At 34.9% G+C, this 20560-nt stretch overlaps 1 protein-coding gene across 19 annotated transcripts in view; it reads right to left on the bottom strand.

Annotated features, from left to right (window-relative positions):
- VPS13B (vacuolar protein sorting 13 homolog B) overlaps positions 1-20560 on the bottom strand; it is a 916166-nt gene that overhangs the window by 440408 nt on the left and 455198 nt on the right. For all 19 annotated transcript variants that reach the window (XR_008509424.2, XM_054519206.2, XM_054519208.2 and 16 more), the window contains one exon: positions 18619-18853. Coding sequence is in view for 18 of the 19 variants with exons in the window: in XM_054519206.2 (XP_054375181.2) it covers positions 18619-18853 (235 nt within the window). In the remaining variant the exon portion in view is untranslated. The remainder of the gene's footprint in view (positions 1-18618; positions 18854-20560) is intronic.

Below are 20560 nucleotides of genomic sequence, written 5' to 3'. Positions count from 1 at the left end.
TTGAAGATTTCAATACCCTGCTCTCCATAATTGATAGAATAATTAGACAGAAACTCAATGAGGTGATAGAAGAAATGAACAGGATTATCAACCAACTCAACCTAACTGGCATATATATTAATAGAATGCTGCAGCCAAGAATTGCAGAATACACATTCAAGTGCCTATGCAACAATCTCCCAAACAGACCATATGCTAGACCTTAAAAAAAAGTCTTAATAAATTTAAAAGAATGACCATCATACAAAGTATATTATCTGACCACAATGGACTTAAATGTTAGACCTAAAACCATAAAAACCCTAGAAGAAAACCTAGGCAATACCATTCAGGACATAGGCATGGGCAAGGACTTCATGACTAAAAGCAATGGCAACAAAAGCCAAAATTGACAAACGGGATCTAATTAAACTAAAGAGCTTCTGCACAGCAAAAGAAACTACCATCAGAGTGAACAGGCAACCTACAGAATGGGAGAAAATTTTCCCAACCTACTCATCTGACAAAGGGCTAATATCCAGAATCTACAATGAACTCAAACAAATTTAAAAGAAAAAAACAAACAACCCCATCAAAAAGTGGGCGAAGGATATGAATAGACACTTCTCAAAAGAAGACATTTATGCAGCCAAAAGACACATGAAAAAATGCTCATCATCACTGGCCATCAGAGAAATGCAAATCAAAACCACAATGAGATACTATCTCATACCAGTTAGAATGGCAATCATTAAAAAGTCAGGAAACAACAGGTGCTGGAGAGGATGTGGAGAAACAGGAACACTTTTACACTGTTGGTGGGACTGTAAACTAGTTCAACCATTGTGGAAGTCAGTGTGGCGATTCCTCAGGGATCTAGAACTAGAAATACCATTTAACCCAGCCATCCCATTACTGGATATATACCGAAAGGATTATAAATCATGCTGCTATAAAGACACATGCACACGTATGTTTACTGAGGCACTATTCACAATAGCAAAGACTTGGAACCAACCCAAATGTCCAACAATGATAGACTGGATTAAGAAAATGTGGCACATATACACCATGGAATACTATGCAGCCATAAAAAATGATGAGTTCATGTCCTTTTTAGGGACATGGATGAAGCTGGAAACCATCATTCTCAGCAAACTATCGCAGGGACAAAAAACCAAACACCGCATGTTCTCACTCATAGGTGGGAATTGAACAATGAGAACACATGGACACAGAAAGGGGAACATCGCACACTGGGACCTATTGTGGGGTGGGGGGAGTGGGGAGGGATAGCATTAGGAGATATACCTAATGTTAAATGACGAGTTAATGGGTGCAGCACACCAGCATGGCACATGTATACATATGTAACAAACCTGCACATTGTGCACATGTACCCTAAAACTTAAAGTACACATATATAAAAAAAGAAATCAGCAACAAAAAGAAATCTATGAAATTGTAAAATATTTGGAAGTTAAACAACATATTTCTAAATAACCCAGGTCCCAAAGAAGAAATCATAAGGAAAATAACAAAATACTTTAAAGAAAATAAAAAATGTAAACATATCACAATTTCTGGGATGCAGTTTCAGTAGTGGTTAAAAAGATATTTACAGCATTAAATGCCCACATCATACAGGAATAAATTTCTCAAATCAATAATCTAAGTTTTAGCCTTAAGATGAGAAATAATAAGATAAAACTAAACACAAAGCTATTAAAAAAAGAAAATAGTAAAGACTGGAGCTGAAATCAATGAAATGAAAAAGAAAATGATAGAAAAAAATCAATGAAATTAAAAATTATTTCTAATAGATTATCAAACTGACAATCCTTTAGCTTAACCCAGAAAAAGGGATAAGTCACAATTACCAGAATGAGGAATGAGAGAATATCACTATTAACTCACCAAAAATACAAGAGATTAAAAGGGAATGTTAAGAACAGCTTTATGCCAACAAATTAGATAACTCAAGATGAATACATAACTTTCTAGAAAGATACAAATTACCAGCTGGCTCATGCCTGTAATCCCAGCACTTAGGGAGGCCAAAGCGGGAGGATCATCTGAAGCCAGGAGTTCAAGACCAGCCTGGCCAATAAGGTGAAACCCCAACTCTACTAAAGATAAAAATGTTAGCCGGGCATGTTGGTGGGGGCCTAGCTACTCAGGAGGCTGAGGCGGGAGAATGGCTTGAACCCAGGAGGCAGAGATTGCAGTGAGCTGAAATCATACCACTGCACTCCAGCCTGGGCGACAGAGTGAGATTCTGTCTCAAAAGAAAAAAAAAAAAAAAAAAAAAGAAAGATACAACTTACCATAACTGACTAAAGAAGGAAGAAAATCTGTATAGACCTATAACAAAGAAATTAAATTATTAATTTAAAAACTTTCATTCAAAAAAGTTCTACCAATTCCACATGGCTTCACTGGTAAACTGTATCAAACATTTAAGGAAAGAATATCAATCCCTAATACACACTTACAAAAATAGGACAGAATGAAAGACTTCCCAACTCATTCTTTGAGGCTAGCATTAACTTGATATGAAAAGCAGACAAAGTCACTACAAGAAATCTACAGACTAAAACCCCTTAATAAGCATGATACAGAAATCCTTTAAAAATTTAGCAAATCGTATCCAGCACCATATAAAGAGGATAACACCCTATGACCAAATGGGATATATTTGAGAAATACTAGGTTCACATGAGTATTAATTATATATAAAAATTATATAGAATTGGTTAATACACAATAGTAACAGCATAAAGTATAGAAACCACATGATGTCAATATATTCAAAAAATATTTCATAAAATCAACAAGCAATTCATGATTTTGTAAAAGGTTTCAATAAAATGGCTGGTGTGGTGGCTCACACCTGTAATCCTAGCACTTCGGGAGGCCAAGGTGGGCAGATCACTTGAGGTCAGGAGTTCAAAACAAACCTAGCCAAGATGGTGAAACCCTGTCTCTACTAAAAATACAAAAGTTAGCTGGGCATGGTGGTGCATGCCTGTAATCCCAGCTACTCAGGAGGCTGAGGCACGAGAATCACTTGAATCCAGGAGGCAGAGGTTGCAGTGAGCCGAGATTGTGCCACTGCACTCCAGTCTGGGAGATAGACTGAGACTCTGTCTTAAAAAAATAAACAAATAAAAGGTCTCAATAAACTAGGAATAAAATGGATCATTCTCAAAGTGATGATGGTCATCTCTGGAAAACCCACAGCTACCCTAACCCTAACAAATCAATCATAAGAATGTAAAACGGTATAACCACTTAGAAAGTGATTTGGGAGTTTCTTGAACTATTCAACATAAATTTACCATTCAACCCAATAATTCCACTCTAAAGACTCTATCAATGATCAGTTACAACATTTGTCCATACAAATACATGTACCTAAATGTACATAACAGCATTATTCACTGTAGGCAAAAAGTAGTACATATCAACTGGTGAACTGATAAAATGTAGCATAATCATACAATGGAATGCTCCTCAGCAATAAAAAGGAACACTACTGATACATGCTACATCATGGAAGAACACCAAAATGTTACACTAAGTGAAAGAAGCCAGATGCAAAAGACTATATATTGTATGATTCCAGTGTATTAAAATGTCCAGAAAACGCAATTTATAGGGACAGAAAGCAGATCAGGGTTGCCTAGGGCTGTAGGTAGGAGCAGGGATCAACTACAAATGGACACAAGAAAACTTTTGGGATAATGGAAATGTTCAAAAACTGTATTATGGTGATGGTTATACATCTTAATAAACTTAACAAAAATAACAGAATTCTATACTTACAAGTATTAATGTTACATTATATAAATTATACCTCAGTAAGAGCTGGCTGTTTAAGTGTGTGAAACCTCCCCCAACCCTCCCTCTCTTCCTCCTGCTCCAGCCATGTGAAGTGCTGGCTCTCCCTTTGTCTTCTGCCATAATTGTAAGTTTCCTGAGGCCTCCCCAGAAGCCAAGCAGATGCCACCACGCTTCCTGTACAGCCTGCAGAACTGTGAGCCAATTAAACCTCTTTTCTTTATAAATTATCCAGTCTCAGGTATTTCTTTATAGCAATGCAAGAACAAACTAATACAAGACCTAATGTAAAACACAAAACTATAAAACTCCTAGAAGATAACAGGAGGAAATCTAGATAACCCTGACTTTTTGATGACTTTTTACATCTAACACCAAATACTTGATCCATTAAAGAAAGAACTGATAAGCTGGACTTTACTAAAATTAAAAATTTCTGCAAACAAAAACACTCAAGAGAACAAAAAGAAAAGCAAAACTGGGAGAAAATATCTGCCAAAACATCTGATAGGGGACTGTTATCCAAAATATACAAAGAAAACTCAACAATTAAAAAAGCCTATTTTAAAAAATGGGCCAAAGACCTTAACAGACCCCTCAACCAAAGACATACAGATGGCAAATAAGCATACGAAAAGATGCTTCACAGAACATGTCATCAGGAAACTAAATTCAAACAGCATTTAGATACCACTACATACCTATCAGAATGGCCAAAATTCAGAACACCAAACGCTAGTGAGTATGTGGAACAACAGGGATTCCTACTCATTGTTGGTGGGAATGCAAAATTGTATGGCCACTTTGAAGACAGTTTGGTGGTATATTACCAAACTAAACATTTTTACCATACGATCTGGCCATCATGCATGTATCTTAGTATTTATCGAAAGAAGCCAAAAACATAGGTTCACACAAAAACCTGCAGATGGAGGTATATAGCGGCTTTATTTAAAATTGCCAACACTTGGAAGCAACCAAGATGCCTATTTATGCATGAATGGATAAACTGTAGTACATCCAGACAATTAAATATTAGCACAACAGAAATGAGCTATCAGCCAGGTGCAGCTGCTCGACACTTGTAATCCCAGTGTTTTAGGAGGCCAAGGTGGGAGGATCACCTAAGACCAGGAGTTAGAGACCACCCTATGCAACATAGCAAGACCCTGTCTCTACAAAAATTTAAAAATAAAAAAATTTAGCCAGGCGAGATGGCAAATAGTCCTCCTCAGGAGGATTACTTGAGTACAGGAGTTTGCAGTGAGCTATGACTGTGCCACTACACTCTAGCCTGGGTGACAGAGTGAGACCCTGTCTCAAAAAAATAAAAGCTATCTAGCCATGGAAAGACATGGAAGAAGCAAAAATGCATATTACTATGTCAAAGAATCCCATTTGAAAAAGTTATATACTGTTTGATGCCAATTATATGACATTCTTAAAAAGGCAAAGCTATGGAGACAGGGAAAATATCAGTGTTTGCAGGGGCTGAGAAATGAGTATGCTGAGCACAGAAGGTTTTGGGGGCAGTAAAAATATTATGCATGATACTATGATGACAGATACATGTCATTATATATTTCTCTGAGTCCACAGAATGTACAACACCCAGAGTGAGTCCTCTAGTAAACTGCAGATTTTGGGTGACAATTATGTATCCCTGTAGGTTCATCAGTTATAACAAATGTACTGAATTGGAGAGGCTGCGCAGGTTTAGGAGCAGGGGATATATGAACTATTTCTGTCTTCTCCTCTCAATTTTGCTATGAAACTCAAACTGCTTTAAAAAAATAAAGTCTAAAAATGTGATCAGGAAAAATATAACAGCATATTAGGGCTGCCATATTGGTGTGGTTTTTAAAATAATTGTGGTGGGGAGAGGGAGGAGATTGGGAAATGCAAAATTGATAAGCAAGGAATAAATAGGTTAAGTTTCCTTTTCAGCCTTTAAAAGCTATAGAACCCTTAACTAAATAAATGATAAAGAAGGCTGAATGTGAGCTACTTAGAGAAGAATAATGTCTACAGCAATTATATTAAGTACATTTAGGTAGTGCAACAGCTTAATTTTACTAGTAATACATACATGATTGTTCCCAACAAATTTATTTAAAAACAACATCATCAAAAACAAATTGAAGTTAGTTTCTGAGCTTCCTTTTCTCCCCCAAGGAATCCTATTTGCATACACAGTTTGAGGATTAAAGTCAAACACTAAGTGAAACTGGAAAGAAAATAATTGTAACAGTACATCACCATCTTTCAGAACAAGTGGAAATTATGATTATAAAACTATGACTTAAAAAACCTAAAATAGAACAATACATATAAACCACTAAGGTGAACAAGAATGACACAGAAAAGCAGCCCCTGTGTTTTTCATAGATGCTAAATAATTTTCACATCAGTTTCTATTAAAACTCACTAAATCCAACAACAGCAAAGTTTTAATTTATAAATGATCTCAATATTCCATTTCTGTCAAAATATTTTATAAAAGTCACAGGCAACTCATTCAAAGAAGAAAAAACAAACCTCTGTTAGGCACAGTGTAGAAATCCATCTGCTCAGAGGTGTTGGCTGGATGTAGCAAATTACATCTGCAAGGCTCACTGCAAGTGCTCCCTAATGAAACTCAAGATGTTGATTTTGACCCAAACACCCTACACAGATTGGACCTGGCTATATTAGAGATCATCTCTCCCTTTCCACAGCAATTGAAATCAGATGACACATTTCAGCAAACAGTTCCTCATTTTGAACTTTAGAAGTCCAAGTTCAGCATAGACAGAGCCTCAAATCTATAGAGAACTTTTTGTTCATCCTATTAATCATCTATGTAATGCTTTTTTCCCCCTTTTTTTCATTTTGTAAAGACCAGGAATTATTTTTCAATTGTTTATGGATCTTAAGATAAGTTAGAAGGTAACTTTTTAATTTCTTAAGTTCTTCCTCCCTTAGAGTAACCAACAACTATTTACCATGAATAACTTGAAAATTTCATGTGGCCCGAGAATGTACAGCGAGCTCCTATTTTGTGGCATGCGTTGTGCTAAATAATGGTAATAGAGCAACAAACAAGAGAGGTATGGCTCCTGCTCTTTTCACCCTAGTACGGGAATCAGATACTGAAGAAAAATAGTTAAAACTGGGATAAAGTTTGTAAAAGTGATGACTGGAGTACAAAGACAGCACAGAGTTGGAGGGACCTGATAAATGAAATACCCTGAAGCCTGAAGGAGGAGAAGGAGAAAGATGCCTAGAAGACAGATTGGGAAGGATGAAGTCATGTTTGTAGCATATGCTAAGGCACTGTGATAGGACAGTGCTGTGCTTACTCCAAGAACACAGAAAAGTTACTAGGGCTGGAGTTGGGTAAAGCAAGCAGTAGGGAGTGCAGCAGAAAATACAACTCGAGAGGTGGGCAGGGCCAGTTCATATGGGGTCTTGTTGGTCATGTTAAGGCCTTTTAAATGTACCCTAAGATTGAAAGGAAGTCATGAAAAGGATTGCACGCAAAAATAACTAAATTACTCTGCATGACAAAAGGAGAGGAATTTCAAATTACTTTGGTCAAGAGATTAAAGAGGAAGAGAAAAGAGCCAAATAAGCATTGTGTTGTACAAACATGTCTAAGAGACTAACAGCCACTTTAAAGACTGTTTGATACAGGGTACACCAGTACCACCTCTTCCCTATGGTAGGACATCTTCAGCAAACTCTACTTCATTCTTTAATACTTCTTTGTGAGTGGATTCTATAAGTGAATTAAAGGAAGTGAAGAGTTATAAGTCTATTACAGAGATAGAGTTCCATACAGGGTTCCAGGAACATGGCAGCAGAAGAGACCAAGGAAAGAAAATGTATCCGGGAAACAGCAAAGATTGAAAACCAGGCCATGGAATTTGGAAATCCTACATGGATGTTGAGAACCATAATGGTTTTTACTGAGCACTTACCAGACACTGTTTAAAGTAATGTATATCTCATTTAATCTTTATAACCCTTAGGAAAAGATATCAATAGCCAGCAATACATAAGATTCAACCAAGGAATATTTATTGCACTACTCTTCCCAATAGCTTGTAAAATATCAACGAGCAGGCACCATATCTGTCTTGTTCAAATCTGTATTCTCTATGTGACTGCCACATGGTTGGTGCTCAATATGTATTTGTTGAATGAATGGGACAAATACGGGAAATTTAGGAAAATAAAGAAATCCAAAAAAAGGCTGGAGGATTGAGTGGGATAGAGAGGACAGATGGTTGAAGGAAGTATCAGCCTAGGTTTTAGGAATTAAAAGAAAAAAACAGACACCCTTAGAATGCTGTGCCAACTAACTCCCTTACCTATAAAGTTGTAGATTATGTTTCAAGGTGTACTGGAATCAAATTTACGTCATTTTTACATTTCTCAGTATACTGAAAAAGTTTTAAGGTATAAATAAAAAGGTCTCATTTTATTATATTTATTCTGGTTGCATTCACAATGATAATCCTGAGTAATTTTTTAAATTATTAAATTTTGTACCATATTTTCTGCTTATAAAGTCAGATAAATATTAACAGATACAATATACCAAAATATTTCCATAAAAAATAAAAGGTTTGAGTATATAATCTTAGTTACATACGAATATGTTCTTTGTGGTCTATTCCATCATGAATCTAAATAATTGGTTTCAAAGAATTGCAAATTTAATAGAAATTTGGAATCCCAGAATGATAAACAAGCAATCCTAAAGATAGAGAAAAATAATTTCTCAGGGGTTATGAGGACAAGTAAAAAAAAAAAGATAAAGAAACGAATTTTTTTTTTTCTTTTTAAGACAGAGTCTTGCTCTGTCACCAGGCTGGAGTATGGTGGCACAATCTTGGCTCACTGCAACCTCTGTCTCCTGGGTTCAAGCGATTCTCCTGCATCAACCTCCTGAGCAGCTGGGACTACTGGTGCATGCCACCATGCCCAGCTAATTTTTTGTATTTTAGTAGAGACAGGGTTTCACCACATTGGCTAGGATGATCTTGATCTCCTAACCTTGTGATCCGCCCACCTCGGCCTCCCAAATGCTGGGATTACAGGAGTGAGCCACCACACAAGGCAGAAAAGACATTTTTAATTGAACATATGGTCTTCATAACCACCAGAGTCAGATGGTGGGAGTAATATTAAAATTTTAACTAAAAGTCAAAGTTGTTTTATATAATAGAATATAGACAATGAATCATTAAGTTTCATTTTTGCTTTAGTTATCCTGACTTGGTTTCTGTTTCCTGTACCCAAAGAATATCAAGGTATATATACATTCAGGTACCATCCTTTTTCTCCTGTCATTTCTCAAATAATATTTTTAAACAAATTATTTATTAAATTAGTTCTTCATTTCCTTTTCAGTTCTCAAGCCACCATCACTGACTGGCATTAAAATCATTCTTCTTGCCAGGCAGGTTGGCTTATTCCTGTAATCCCAGCACTTTGGGAAGCCAAGGCGGGTGGATCACGAGGTCAAGAAATCAAGATCATCCTGGCCAACATGATGAAACCCCGTATCTACTAAAAATACAAAAATTAGCTGGGCATGGTGGCGCGCACCTACAGTCCCAGCTACTCAAGAGGCTGAGGCAGGAGAATTGCTTGAACCCAAGAGGCAGAGGTTGCAGTTAGTGAGCGTGCCACTTCACTCCAACCTGGCGACAGAGCGAGACTCCATCTCAAAGAAAAAAAAAAATCATTCTTCTGAAAATACTGTGATAAAAGAAACCAGTTACCTAAAATAGTGAAGTCTTATAGTTTTTAGTCCTTATCTTATTGGCTACATTTATAAATGATCTAATCATTTATACATGATCCAATCTTACGTCTTCCATGAGACTAATGCCTCACAGTTTTTCCTCACAGTTTTTCCTCACTTACCTGACCTTCTATTGGTAGCTTCCCTCACAAATTATTCCTTCCTTTCTCATCCCATAACATTACTGTTCCCCGCCTTGTTATATGCAGATCCCACTTCATTTGTCACTCTATAAATGACTTTGGATAATCCCATCTTTTTTCATGTTTTCCCTGTGGTCATTTTGTGTCTCTAACTATGATCCCTCTTTAGAGCTCTAGATCCATATATGAAGCAGCTCATCAGATTTATTTACTTAAATGTCCCATGGATACTTCACCATATGGACCAAACTAAATTCATCCATCCCACCGTGCACACCAAAAACTGGCCCTCTTTCTTTGTTCCTAACCATAATATTAATTATATAAATATGTACATAGACATCTAAGCTAAGAACCACGGAGTTATTCTACAGATTTTTTTCTCTCCTTCCCTATCGATAACTATTACAGTCATTAAGTTTGGACAGTTTTTGTCAACCTTTTAAATATTTCTCTCTATTCTGTCCCAGTATCTCTTACCACTGCCCTGGCTCTGATAATCATTTCTTCTAAGCTATAATGGCTATCTGGAATATTTAACTAATCTTGCCTCCAGGTTTCCTACTTTATCCAATTACCCCCAATCCATCCTCTATACTTATCAAGAAACATTTACTGAACAGAAATGAGCTAAATATAAAACAATAGTATCAGAGAAGTAGAATGGAAAGGGGTGTAATAGGAGGTAGCATGGATTTAGACATCCCGTATCTGCTTGAACATAAATGATTGAAAGTTATCTACATTTTGAAACCAACAAAATGACAATGAAATGGAAAAAGCATTATAAATCAAAAAGGACTAATAAGAACAAGAGAGGAAATGACTGAAGATGAAACATATCACAAATTTTTTAAAGCTGAAATGTGTGTAAACAGCAAATGACTGAGGACCAGAGAAGGAAGCTATAAAAGAGCAGTCTAATTCATGCCATCAGTCCCAATACTCAGGAAAGATTGAAAAAGAGAATACAGGCATGACACTGAAACCAGAAGGGCTGTGTGAAAACTGGAAATGAGTAAGTAAACCTCCAAATCAGTTTTCTATCTGGGTACATGTGTAAAAACAAAGAGTAAATTACTCTTAACACGTATGCACCAAAGGCTTATATCCAAATATTTTTATAAACACCATTTTAAATGCAGAAAAAGGGATAGAGTTCTGGTTATTTATGAGAAGTTAATTTCCATAGTTTTTTAAGACCAAAAGAGAATTTAAATATCTTGAAATAATCTCTTTTCCTCAGAGTAGGTTTGGCCAATGGGAATAACCATATGGTTAAAAAGTTGTTTCTACTTTATGTTTCAATGTTGATTATGCAGTCACTCTATATTCTCTTAGGGAATATGAAAAACAGACTGGAAATTTCAATTTGACTCAAGTCCTCTCCATCTTGTATGTGATTTTTTTTTAAGTTCAAAATAAATTAAGTTGCCATCTCAGTTCTTGCAAAAAAAATAAATAAATAAAAATAAAACCACCTGAGAATATAATAGCATCTTATGCTTTAAAGATGGAGACTTCTGCAGTTCCTAAGTCATTCTTGATGTATTTGAAAAACAAGATGAAAATAAAATAATTTTTTCATATGAAAAAGACAAGCAGTAGATGTTGGCAGGAGTTTTGTAGAAATAAGAGAGATTTCACAACTGCTTCAAACAGAATAAAATACCTAGGAATCCAACTTACAAGGGATGTGAAGGACCTCTTCAAGGAGAACTACAAACCACTGCTCAACGAAATAAAAGAGGATACAAACAAATGGAAGAAGATTCCATGCTCATGGGTAGGAAGAATCAATATCGTGAAAATGGCCATACTGCCCAAGGTAATCTGTAGATTCAATGCCATCCCCACCAAGCTACCAATGACTTTCTTCACAGAATTGGAAAAAACTACTTTAAAGTTCATATGGAACCAAAAAAGAGCCCGCATTGCCAAGTCAATCCTAAGCCAAAAGAACAAAGCTGGAGGCATCACGTTACCTGACTTCAAACTATACTACAAGGCTACAGTAACCAAAACAGCATGGTACTGGTACCAAAACAGAGATATAGATCAATGGAACAGAACAGAGCCCTCAGAAATAACGCCACACATCTACAACTATCTGATCATTGACAAACATGACAAAAACAAGCAATGGGGAAAGGATTCCCTATTTAATAAATGGTGCTGGGAAAACTGGCTAGCCATATGTAGAAAGCTGAAACTGGATCCCTTCCTTACATCTTATACAAAAATTAATTCAAGATGGATTAAAGACTTAAACGTTAGACCTAAAACCACAAAAACCCTAGAAGAAAACCTAGGCATTACCATTCAGGACATAGGCATGGGCAAGGACTTCATGTCTAAAACACCAAAAGCAATGGCAACAAAAGCCAAAATTGACAAATGGGATCTAATTAAATTAAAGAGCTTCTGCACAGCAAAAGAAACTACCATCAGAGTGAACAGGCAACCTACAAAATGGGAGAAAATTTTTGCAACCTACTCATCTGACAAAGGGCTAATATCTAGAATCTACAATGAACTCAAACAAATTTACAAGAAAAAAAACAAACAACCCCATTAAAAAGTGGGTGAAGGACATGAACAGACACTTCTCAAAAGAAGACATTTATGCAGCCAAAAAACACATGAAAAAATGCTCACCATCACTGGCCATCAGAGAAATGCAAATCAAAACCACAATGAGATACCATCTCACACCAGGTAGAATGACAATCATTAAAAAATCAGGAAACAACAGGTGCTGGAGGGGATGTGGAGAAATAGGAACACTTTTACACTGTTGGTGGGACTGTAAACTAGTTCAACCATTGTGGAAGTCAGTGTGGCGATTCCTCAGGGATCTAGAACTAGAAATACCATTTGACCCAGCCGTCCCATTACTGGGTATATACCCAAAGGATTATAATCATGCTGCTATAAAGACACATGCACACGTATGTTTATTGCGGCACTATTCACAATAGCAAAGACTTGGAACCCACCCAAATGTCCAACAGTGATAGACTGGATTAAGAAAATGTGGCACATATACACCATGAAATGCTATGCAGCCATAAAAAATGATGAGTTCATGTCCTTTGTAGGGACATGGATGAAGCTGGAAGCCATCATTCTCAGCAAACTATCACAAGGACAAAAAACCAAACACCGCATGTTCTCACTCATAGGTGGGAATTGAACAATGAGAACACATGGACACAGGAAGGGGAACATCACACACCGGGGCCTGTTGTGGGGTGGGGGGAGGGGGGAGGGATAGCTTTAGGAGATATACCTAATGCTAAATGATGAGTTAATGGATGCAGCACACCAGCATGGCACATGTATACATATGTAACTAACCTGCACATTGTGCACACGTACCCTAAAACTTAAAGTATAATAATAATAAAAAATAAAAATAAAAAAAGAAATAAGAGAGATTTTAAATGGGTATTGAAGGTATAAACAATGATGGGCACTATATATCAGTCCTTTTATAAAATCATTTGAAAAGACAGAGTATAATAGTGTCACATCATCTTTAAAAAACATAACTGAGGAAATCTATTTACAGCAACACGATAAATACGTTGAATGATCCCTCTCCTAAAAAAAAATAAAAATAATGACTATACTGTATTTTAACTATTTATATGTGACACATACTATAAAATTTATATAATGTTTTACACATATACACATGCATGCACACACACACCAAATGATATCTTATTAAACTTATTAATGAATTTCCAAAAAGAGTGAAGATAATTAAAGCCAGGGGCTGAGGGAAGTCAGAAACACAGAGGTATGCAAAGTAAATGCCCTGAGGCACTTCAAAGTTGGTTAAAATTGAGCATCCGTGTTTACCACTGAACTGAAGTCAAGTTAAGTCTGACTGAAGATAAAGCCTGAAGCTAACTCACAGTGCAGAAAATAATAAAACATAAAGCTGGCATGCAAATGGCTAGAATATTCATGTACAGGTAAACTAGAAATAAAGTTGTCTGCTCTTCCCTTCTTTATATGATCCTCTCACAAACGCTGCCAGAAAATGAAACCTTGAATAGACGCGGGTGGGGGGGGGGGGGGTCGGAAACCCACAACCACAAGGCTGTAGCTTAAATTTTTATTATCTAAGTGGCATAAAAACCTTTTATCAAGAATTTAGTTTCAAATGGTTCTGAACTCATAGTGCCACCAACATGTTGGAAGTAAATTCAAGCCTGTATAGGAGGAATCTTTCAGGCCAGTCTTCAAAACATTTCTACAGAGAAATTTCTAAGGAAAATAAGTGGCACAGAAAAGAAAAGAATAAACAAGGAATATTAGGTATAGTAGGCAAGAGTCAGCAGGAATTAGGCAATCACATAAGTTAAAAGTTTCATGCAGAAAGAGATCAAAGGAAGCCTTGAAAATATTAATAAAGAGTTTTAAATAGAATCAAGATAAAAATAATATCCTATGTAAAATTTTAAATTCAATAAAAGTGCTATTCAGTAAGTGCTATGAAGTTCAAAAACAGGAAAACTAATTTGTGGTTTTAGATGTTAAACACAGTTTGTCTCCAAGAGAATATCTTCTGAGTACTGGGAATATTCTTGATCTCTATTCAGGTGCTAGTAACATGTATGGATTTATCTGACAAAAAATGTATCCAGTTGTATACTTAGTGTTGTACCATTTTCTGTATGTTAGACTTTCATACAGTTGACATTGAAAAATTCAAAGAACAACTTTAACAAAATATTAGACACAATTGAAAAGAAAATTAACGAACTAGATTAAAGAAATTAACTGGAATGCAGGTCAGCAAATCAAAGAGAAAAAATAACAAAGAGCAAAGAAGCAACATGGAAAATACAGTAAAAAATCAAAAAAGTCCAACATATGTATGGAAAGAAAAAAGTAGAGGCAATATCTGAATAGATTATGCCAGAAAACTTGCAGAACTCATAAGACTCCAATGTTAAAACTTTAAAACACAAAGACTGAGAAGATCCTTAAAGAACCCAGAGGAAAAGGACAAACGACTTCCAAGGAAACATGAAATGACATTGTATCTCCTAAAAGGCCAATGAAAAGCAAGAGTCAGCACAACAGTATCTTTAATGAGCTGGGAGAAAATAACTATAAACAAGGATTTATATACCCAGAAAATATCTTTCAAAAAAAAGGCAAAGAAACAAAATTGAGAGTTTGCTAACATCAGGCCATCACAAAAACAGCTTCTAAAGGATGTACTTTAGGCAGAAGTAAATGAGCTGAGAAAGAAGGAAGGGCTAAACTGTGAAAAGGAATGACTACTAAAGCACTAGCATATAGGTAGGCAAATGTGGCTCATGACCAAATGCAGCCAACCACCAGATTCTGTAAATAAAGTTTCATTGGAACATAGTCATACCAATGTATTGACATATTGTCTATGGCTGCCTCTGCACTATAAAGCATGGTTGGGTAGTTAAAACAGAAACCATATAGCTAATGAAACAAAATATTTACTATCTGGCACTTTGATGAGAAAGTTTTCCAACCTCTGCCTTAGTTCTATATATGCCAAATCTAAGCAATTATATTACAAAATAATGATATCAAGTTTTAAAAATAAAAGAAAATTTATGACAATAACCTCAATCTGGAGAGAAGGATTAAAGTGTTTTCAGAACTGTGTTGTTCAGATGGAGAGTAAATAGACTGATTTACCACATCATTTAATAAATTAAGTATACATCTTAATATTTCTAAAACTAAATCATACTTTGTGGAAATGGTGTTAATTTCTAATATTTAAAAAAAAGAATAGTGAGAAAATAATTTCCAACACAGCACAGGAAAACTTTTTACATTATGTTTACATTTACATATATTTATACAATCTATAAATATAATAAAAATAGTATATATTACATATTATATGTCATGTATTATATATTTAGTTAAGTAATTTACAAAGACAGGGTCTTGCTCTGTTGCCTAGGCTGGAGTGCAGTGGTGCGATCATAGCTTGCTGCATCCTGGAACTCCTGGACTCCAGCAATCCTCCCACCTCAACCTCCCATGTAGCTAGGACTATAGGCTCAAGCCACCACATCTGGGTAATTTTTAAATTTTTTGTAGAGATGAAGTCTTGCCAAATGTTTATACTACAAAATTTATAATATCAATTGATATTATATAAATTTATACTATCAATTGATATTATATAAATTTATAATATAAATATTCAATTATAAAAATTTTATATTACAAATGTTTATATGACGAAGAAAGCCATCGAGGAAGTGAAAAGACAATGTATAGAATAGGAGAAAATACTTGCAAATCATGTATCTTACAAGGGTCTAGTATCTAGAATATAATAAAGAACTCTTACAACTCAACTGTAAGAAGTCACGCAGTCAGGAGTTTGAGATCAGCCTGGCCAATATGGTGAAACCCTGACTCTACTAAAAATACAACTAAAAAGTAGGCAAAAGATTTGAATAGAAGAAAATATTAGGATGGGCAGGGTGACTCATACTTATATCCCAATGCTTTTGGAAGCTGAGGCAGGCAGGTCACTTGAGCCCAGGAGTTCGATACCAACCTGTGAAACATGATGAAACCCCACCTCTACAAAAATTAAAAAATTAGACAGGCATGGTGGTGTGTGCCTGTAGTCTCAGCTACTCAGGAGGTGGGAGGATCAATTGAGCTCCGGAGGTAAAGGCGGCAGTGAGCCGTGATTGCACCACTGCACTTCAGCCTCAGCAAGAACAAAACCTGATCCAAAAAAATAAATAAATAAAAAGAAATAAATTTTAAATATTTATTTAAAGAAGATATTAAATAAATATTAAAGAAGATATACAAATGGCCAACAAGCACACGAAAATAAGTTCAACATTATTAGTCATTAGGGAAATGCAAACCAAAACCACAATGAGATTCCACTTCACACCACTTTTACTATTTTTATAGTAAAAATAAACACCATTTTCATAATGTAAGCTTCAGTTTTATAAATATTAAGATGTGTATTTAGTATATTAAATGATGTAGTAAATCAATCTATTTACTCTCTGCCTGACCAACACAGTTCTTAAAAACACTTTAATTTGGCCAGGCGCAGTGGCTCACGCCTGTAATCCCAACACTTTGGGAGGCCAAGGCGGGTGGATCACGAGGTCAGGAGTTCGAGACCAGTCTGGCCAATATGGTGAAACCCTGACTCTACTAAAAATACAAAAATTAGCTAGGTGTGGTGGCAAGTGCCTGCAGTCCCAGCTGCTTGGGAGGCTGAGGCAGGAGAATTGTTTGAACCCAGGAGGCGGAGGCTGCAGTGAGCCAGGATTGTGCTACTGTACTCCAGCCCAGGCGACAGAGCAAGACTCCATCTCAAAAAAAAAAAAAAAAAGAAAAAGAAAACCAAACCACTTAAAATTAATTGCTCTCTGCAGTTTAAGAGGTTATTGTCTAGGATGGCTAGAACAAAATAAAAAAAAAAAGAAAAGAAAAAGAAACAAAGCAGATAATAACAAATAGTGACAAAGATGTGAAAAAATTAGAACCTTCGTACATAATGTGGTATTGTAAAATGGTGCAGACAGTTTGGATGACAGTCTGGCAATTCCTGAAAAGCTCAAACATAGTTACTATACGACACAACAATTTTACTCCTGGGCATATAGCCAAAAGAAATTAAAACACTTCCACACAAAAATCTGTAAAATAATGTTTATACCAGGATTTCTCATAAAAGCCAAAAAGTGAAAACAACCTCAACTGTCCATCAACTGATGAATGAATCAAAAAAATTTTGATATATCCATAAGATGGAATACTATTCAGCCATAAAAACAGCAAAGACTGCTACAACATGAATCAATCTTAAAAATATTAAATGAAAGAAACCAGTCACAAAAGACCATATACTCTAAAAACGTTCCCTTTAACCTTAAAATTCTATGATTGTATGATAATAGTATTCATGTTATTAAGGACCAAAAATGTCTCTCAGTGAAATCATGCTTTCTTTTAATGAATATAAGAAAAGTAGATTTCAATAGAAATTTCAGTATAGAGAAAAGGAGAGAGAAACCAACATCAAAGTAGAGATCAAAAATTACACAGGCTATGTCTGCTTTTCAGTGACAGTATGTAGAAATTTCAATGATATCAGGATTCATACACTTACACCCTAATAATATGAACAAGGTGTTGACCTGTTTAGCACTGTCAAAAATTTGAGCCTTGTTATTATAATATATATTCAGATTACTTTATGACTCAAAATCTTTCCAGGTTCACATTTTGTTTGAAATGAATATGCCAAAGTTCAAAAGGTTACGAATTCATAACTGAAAACACAGCAATATGAGAAATTAAGTATATATATATTGGAGAAAGGATCATGACTCTAATTATCATATAATTACTTTGTATAAACAAATGAGAAATCTAAAAATACATTATGCTTGCTAAATAATATATTCACGCAATTATTTATATATTCAAAATACATTCATTCATAAATCAAGTAGCTTAAATTAAGATCAATCTACTTATCATTCTTAGTTCAGCCTAATGATAATATCCAAAACCAATTTTCTTCCCAAGTTAATTTTTCCTACATTTATATTTTAATGATTATATTATATGCATATGATCTTTTATAGATAACATATATGTGAATATATGACTAAGATTAAAAGGTATGGAAGGCAATAAATGGCATCACCTAGTTAACTTACTTTCATCAGGAAAAATCTTTCAATGAGAAAACTGATTTGGTTATACACTGACACATTTAAAAACAACAAATCTAAAAATGTCCATATAAAACATTAACCATAGGAAAAAAATGTTAACATATACCTTCTTCAAGGATGGGTCGTGGGACAACAAATGGAATCTCCTGCAGAGGTTCCATATACTTGTGCCCAGCACTAATAATCTTTATTTGAGGCAAACAGAGGACAAGTGTTCCCGGCATGCTGGTTTGTCCATGGTACCAACTTCTTACTGTTCCAGGAATGTCACCAGATACAATTGTACTTGGGGAAGGCAGGCTATCATTTGGAATAAACACACAACAAGATTGTACTTCAAGCTAGAAAAGAAAAGCAGAATTAAAATATTTGGATTAGACTAAATATGCCTTCAAACACCTAATATCTTCACCAGAATAAACAACCAAAAAAAGTAAATGTTCCATATTTATGTCTTTGTGACTTATTTTCACTAATGAATATTAAAAAAAACTTGAAAAGGTATTGTTTACTCTTGTTATAAACTTGACACAAAATGCCCAGTGACAAGAGATGATCTGCCCTTCCACAGTCTTCTCCCAGACACAAGATTGAGTTAGAAAGTGTGCTGGCAAAAGAAGATCAGAAAACACTCTTTCTTTTGAAGTTTATTAGAAAATTTTGTTGACACCAGATAAGGCCTAGAACTGCCTAGCATTTTATTGCTGTTACTTTTTTTAAAAAGGGCTATTTTTATGTGAATTTAGTCCTTCCATTTTTACTTTACAGACTAGAATATAAGAAAACATTGTTTAAAACATTCGATTTATAACACTAGACAACCATTAAAGAACATGTTTATATCACATACTTTCACTTTTTATATACAATGATTCAAGTATACATACATGTATCAGATTTATTATACATAAATACATGGTAATAGGAAAAAGCAGAAGACTTAAAAATCAGAGCATTATTTCTTGCTTTTTTCATCCTTCAAATTACCTGAATTGTAATTTCATGTATTATCTTAATGTTCTCCTATCCCCAGTAGAGTCACATTAAGTTGCCAGGACCTCAGAGATTAAGATAAGGAGACAAAGTAAGCCCAACCCCAAAACTGAATTCATCATGACTTCTTAATTCAGAAACAATGTAAAGTCTATTTGTCTTAGTGGTACTTATAAAGTAATACTGTGTATCTCATTATCAAATTGCTCCAACAGCCTACAATACTCAAGTTATTGAGAAAATACAAACTATGATTGGTTGATTCCCTACAAAATATTTCACATAAAAAGATGTTATCTGGAGGTGTGATACAAAATAATTTTTTTAATTCATAAATTCTTGGATATTCAAAGAAACTATGTTAGCAAAAAGACTACATTTTTAAAAGATAATAGCAACATCTCTTCTCTTGCGCCTAATATACTATTCTGGTGAGAGCATGATTATATGTAACAGGTTTGGAATTCCTTGATACGAAAAATAATTTGTCAACCTATAAATAAACAAACCTGTTTGTCTTTGCTTCACATTTTGGGCATGGCCAAACTGATGAATTCAGTGATGAAAAATACAGATAAAATTTTGCAAAAATAAATGCATTGGTTTATGAAGCATGAGCTCATTTTAGTTCTAAAATCTTATACTGCAGATTAGATAAAGTACATGTGTGTTAAGTAGTTTATTGATTTGAGATCATGATGTAGTTTATTCTGAAATAGAAGTCTATATTGTCTCAGGTAACTTACAATTATGCTTTAAAATATTTAACATAATTCATTAGTAATTTTCAGTTGCACAATTTAAAATGGCACATTAAGAGCGTAGCCATTATTAATTCAAGTTAAAAGGTCAAAATATGAAGTGTCAGTATTTAACACTTCATGTAGGTATTGATACTACGTTGAAAAATGCTTTCAATAATGTGAGGTAATTAGTTTAGTATGCTACCATACACAACCACATGCATACATATCCTTAGGAAAAAATTCAAATCATGCCAAAATTTCCAAAATCATAAAACATTAAATTTCACTAATTTAAAAATCAATTATTTC

The sequence above is a fragment of the Pongo abelii genome, chromosome 7 (genome assembly GCF_028885655.2).
Source record: "Pongo abelii isolate AG06213 chromosome 7, NHGRI_mPonAbe1-v2.0_pri, whole genome shotgun sequence".
Taxonomy (NCBI): Eukaryota; Metazoa; Chordata; class Mammalia; order Primates; family Hominidae; genus Pongo; species Pongo abelii.
The sequence above is the reverse complement of the archived record's forward strand: the minus strand, read 5'-3'. Positions and strand labels throughout refer to the sequence as shown.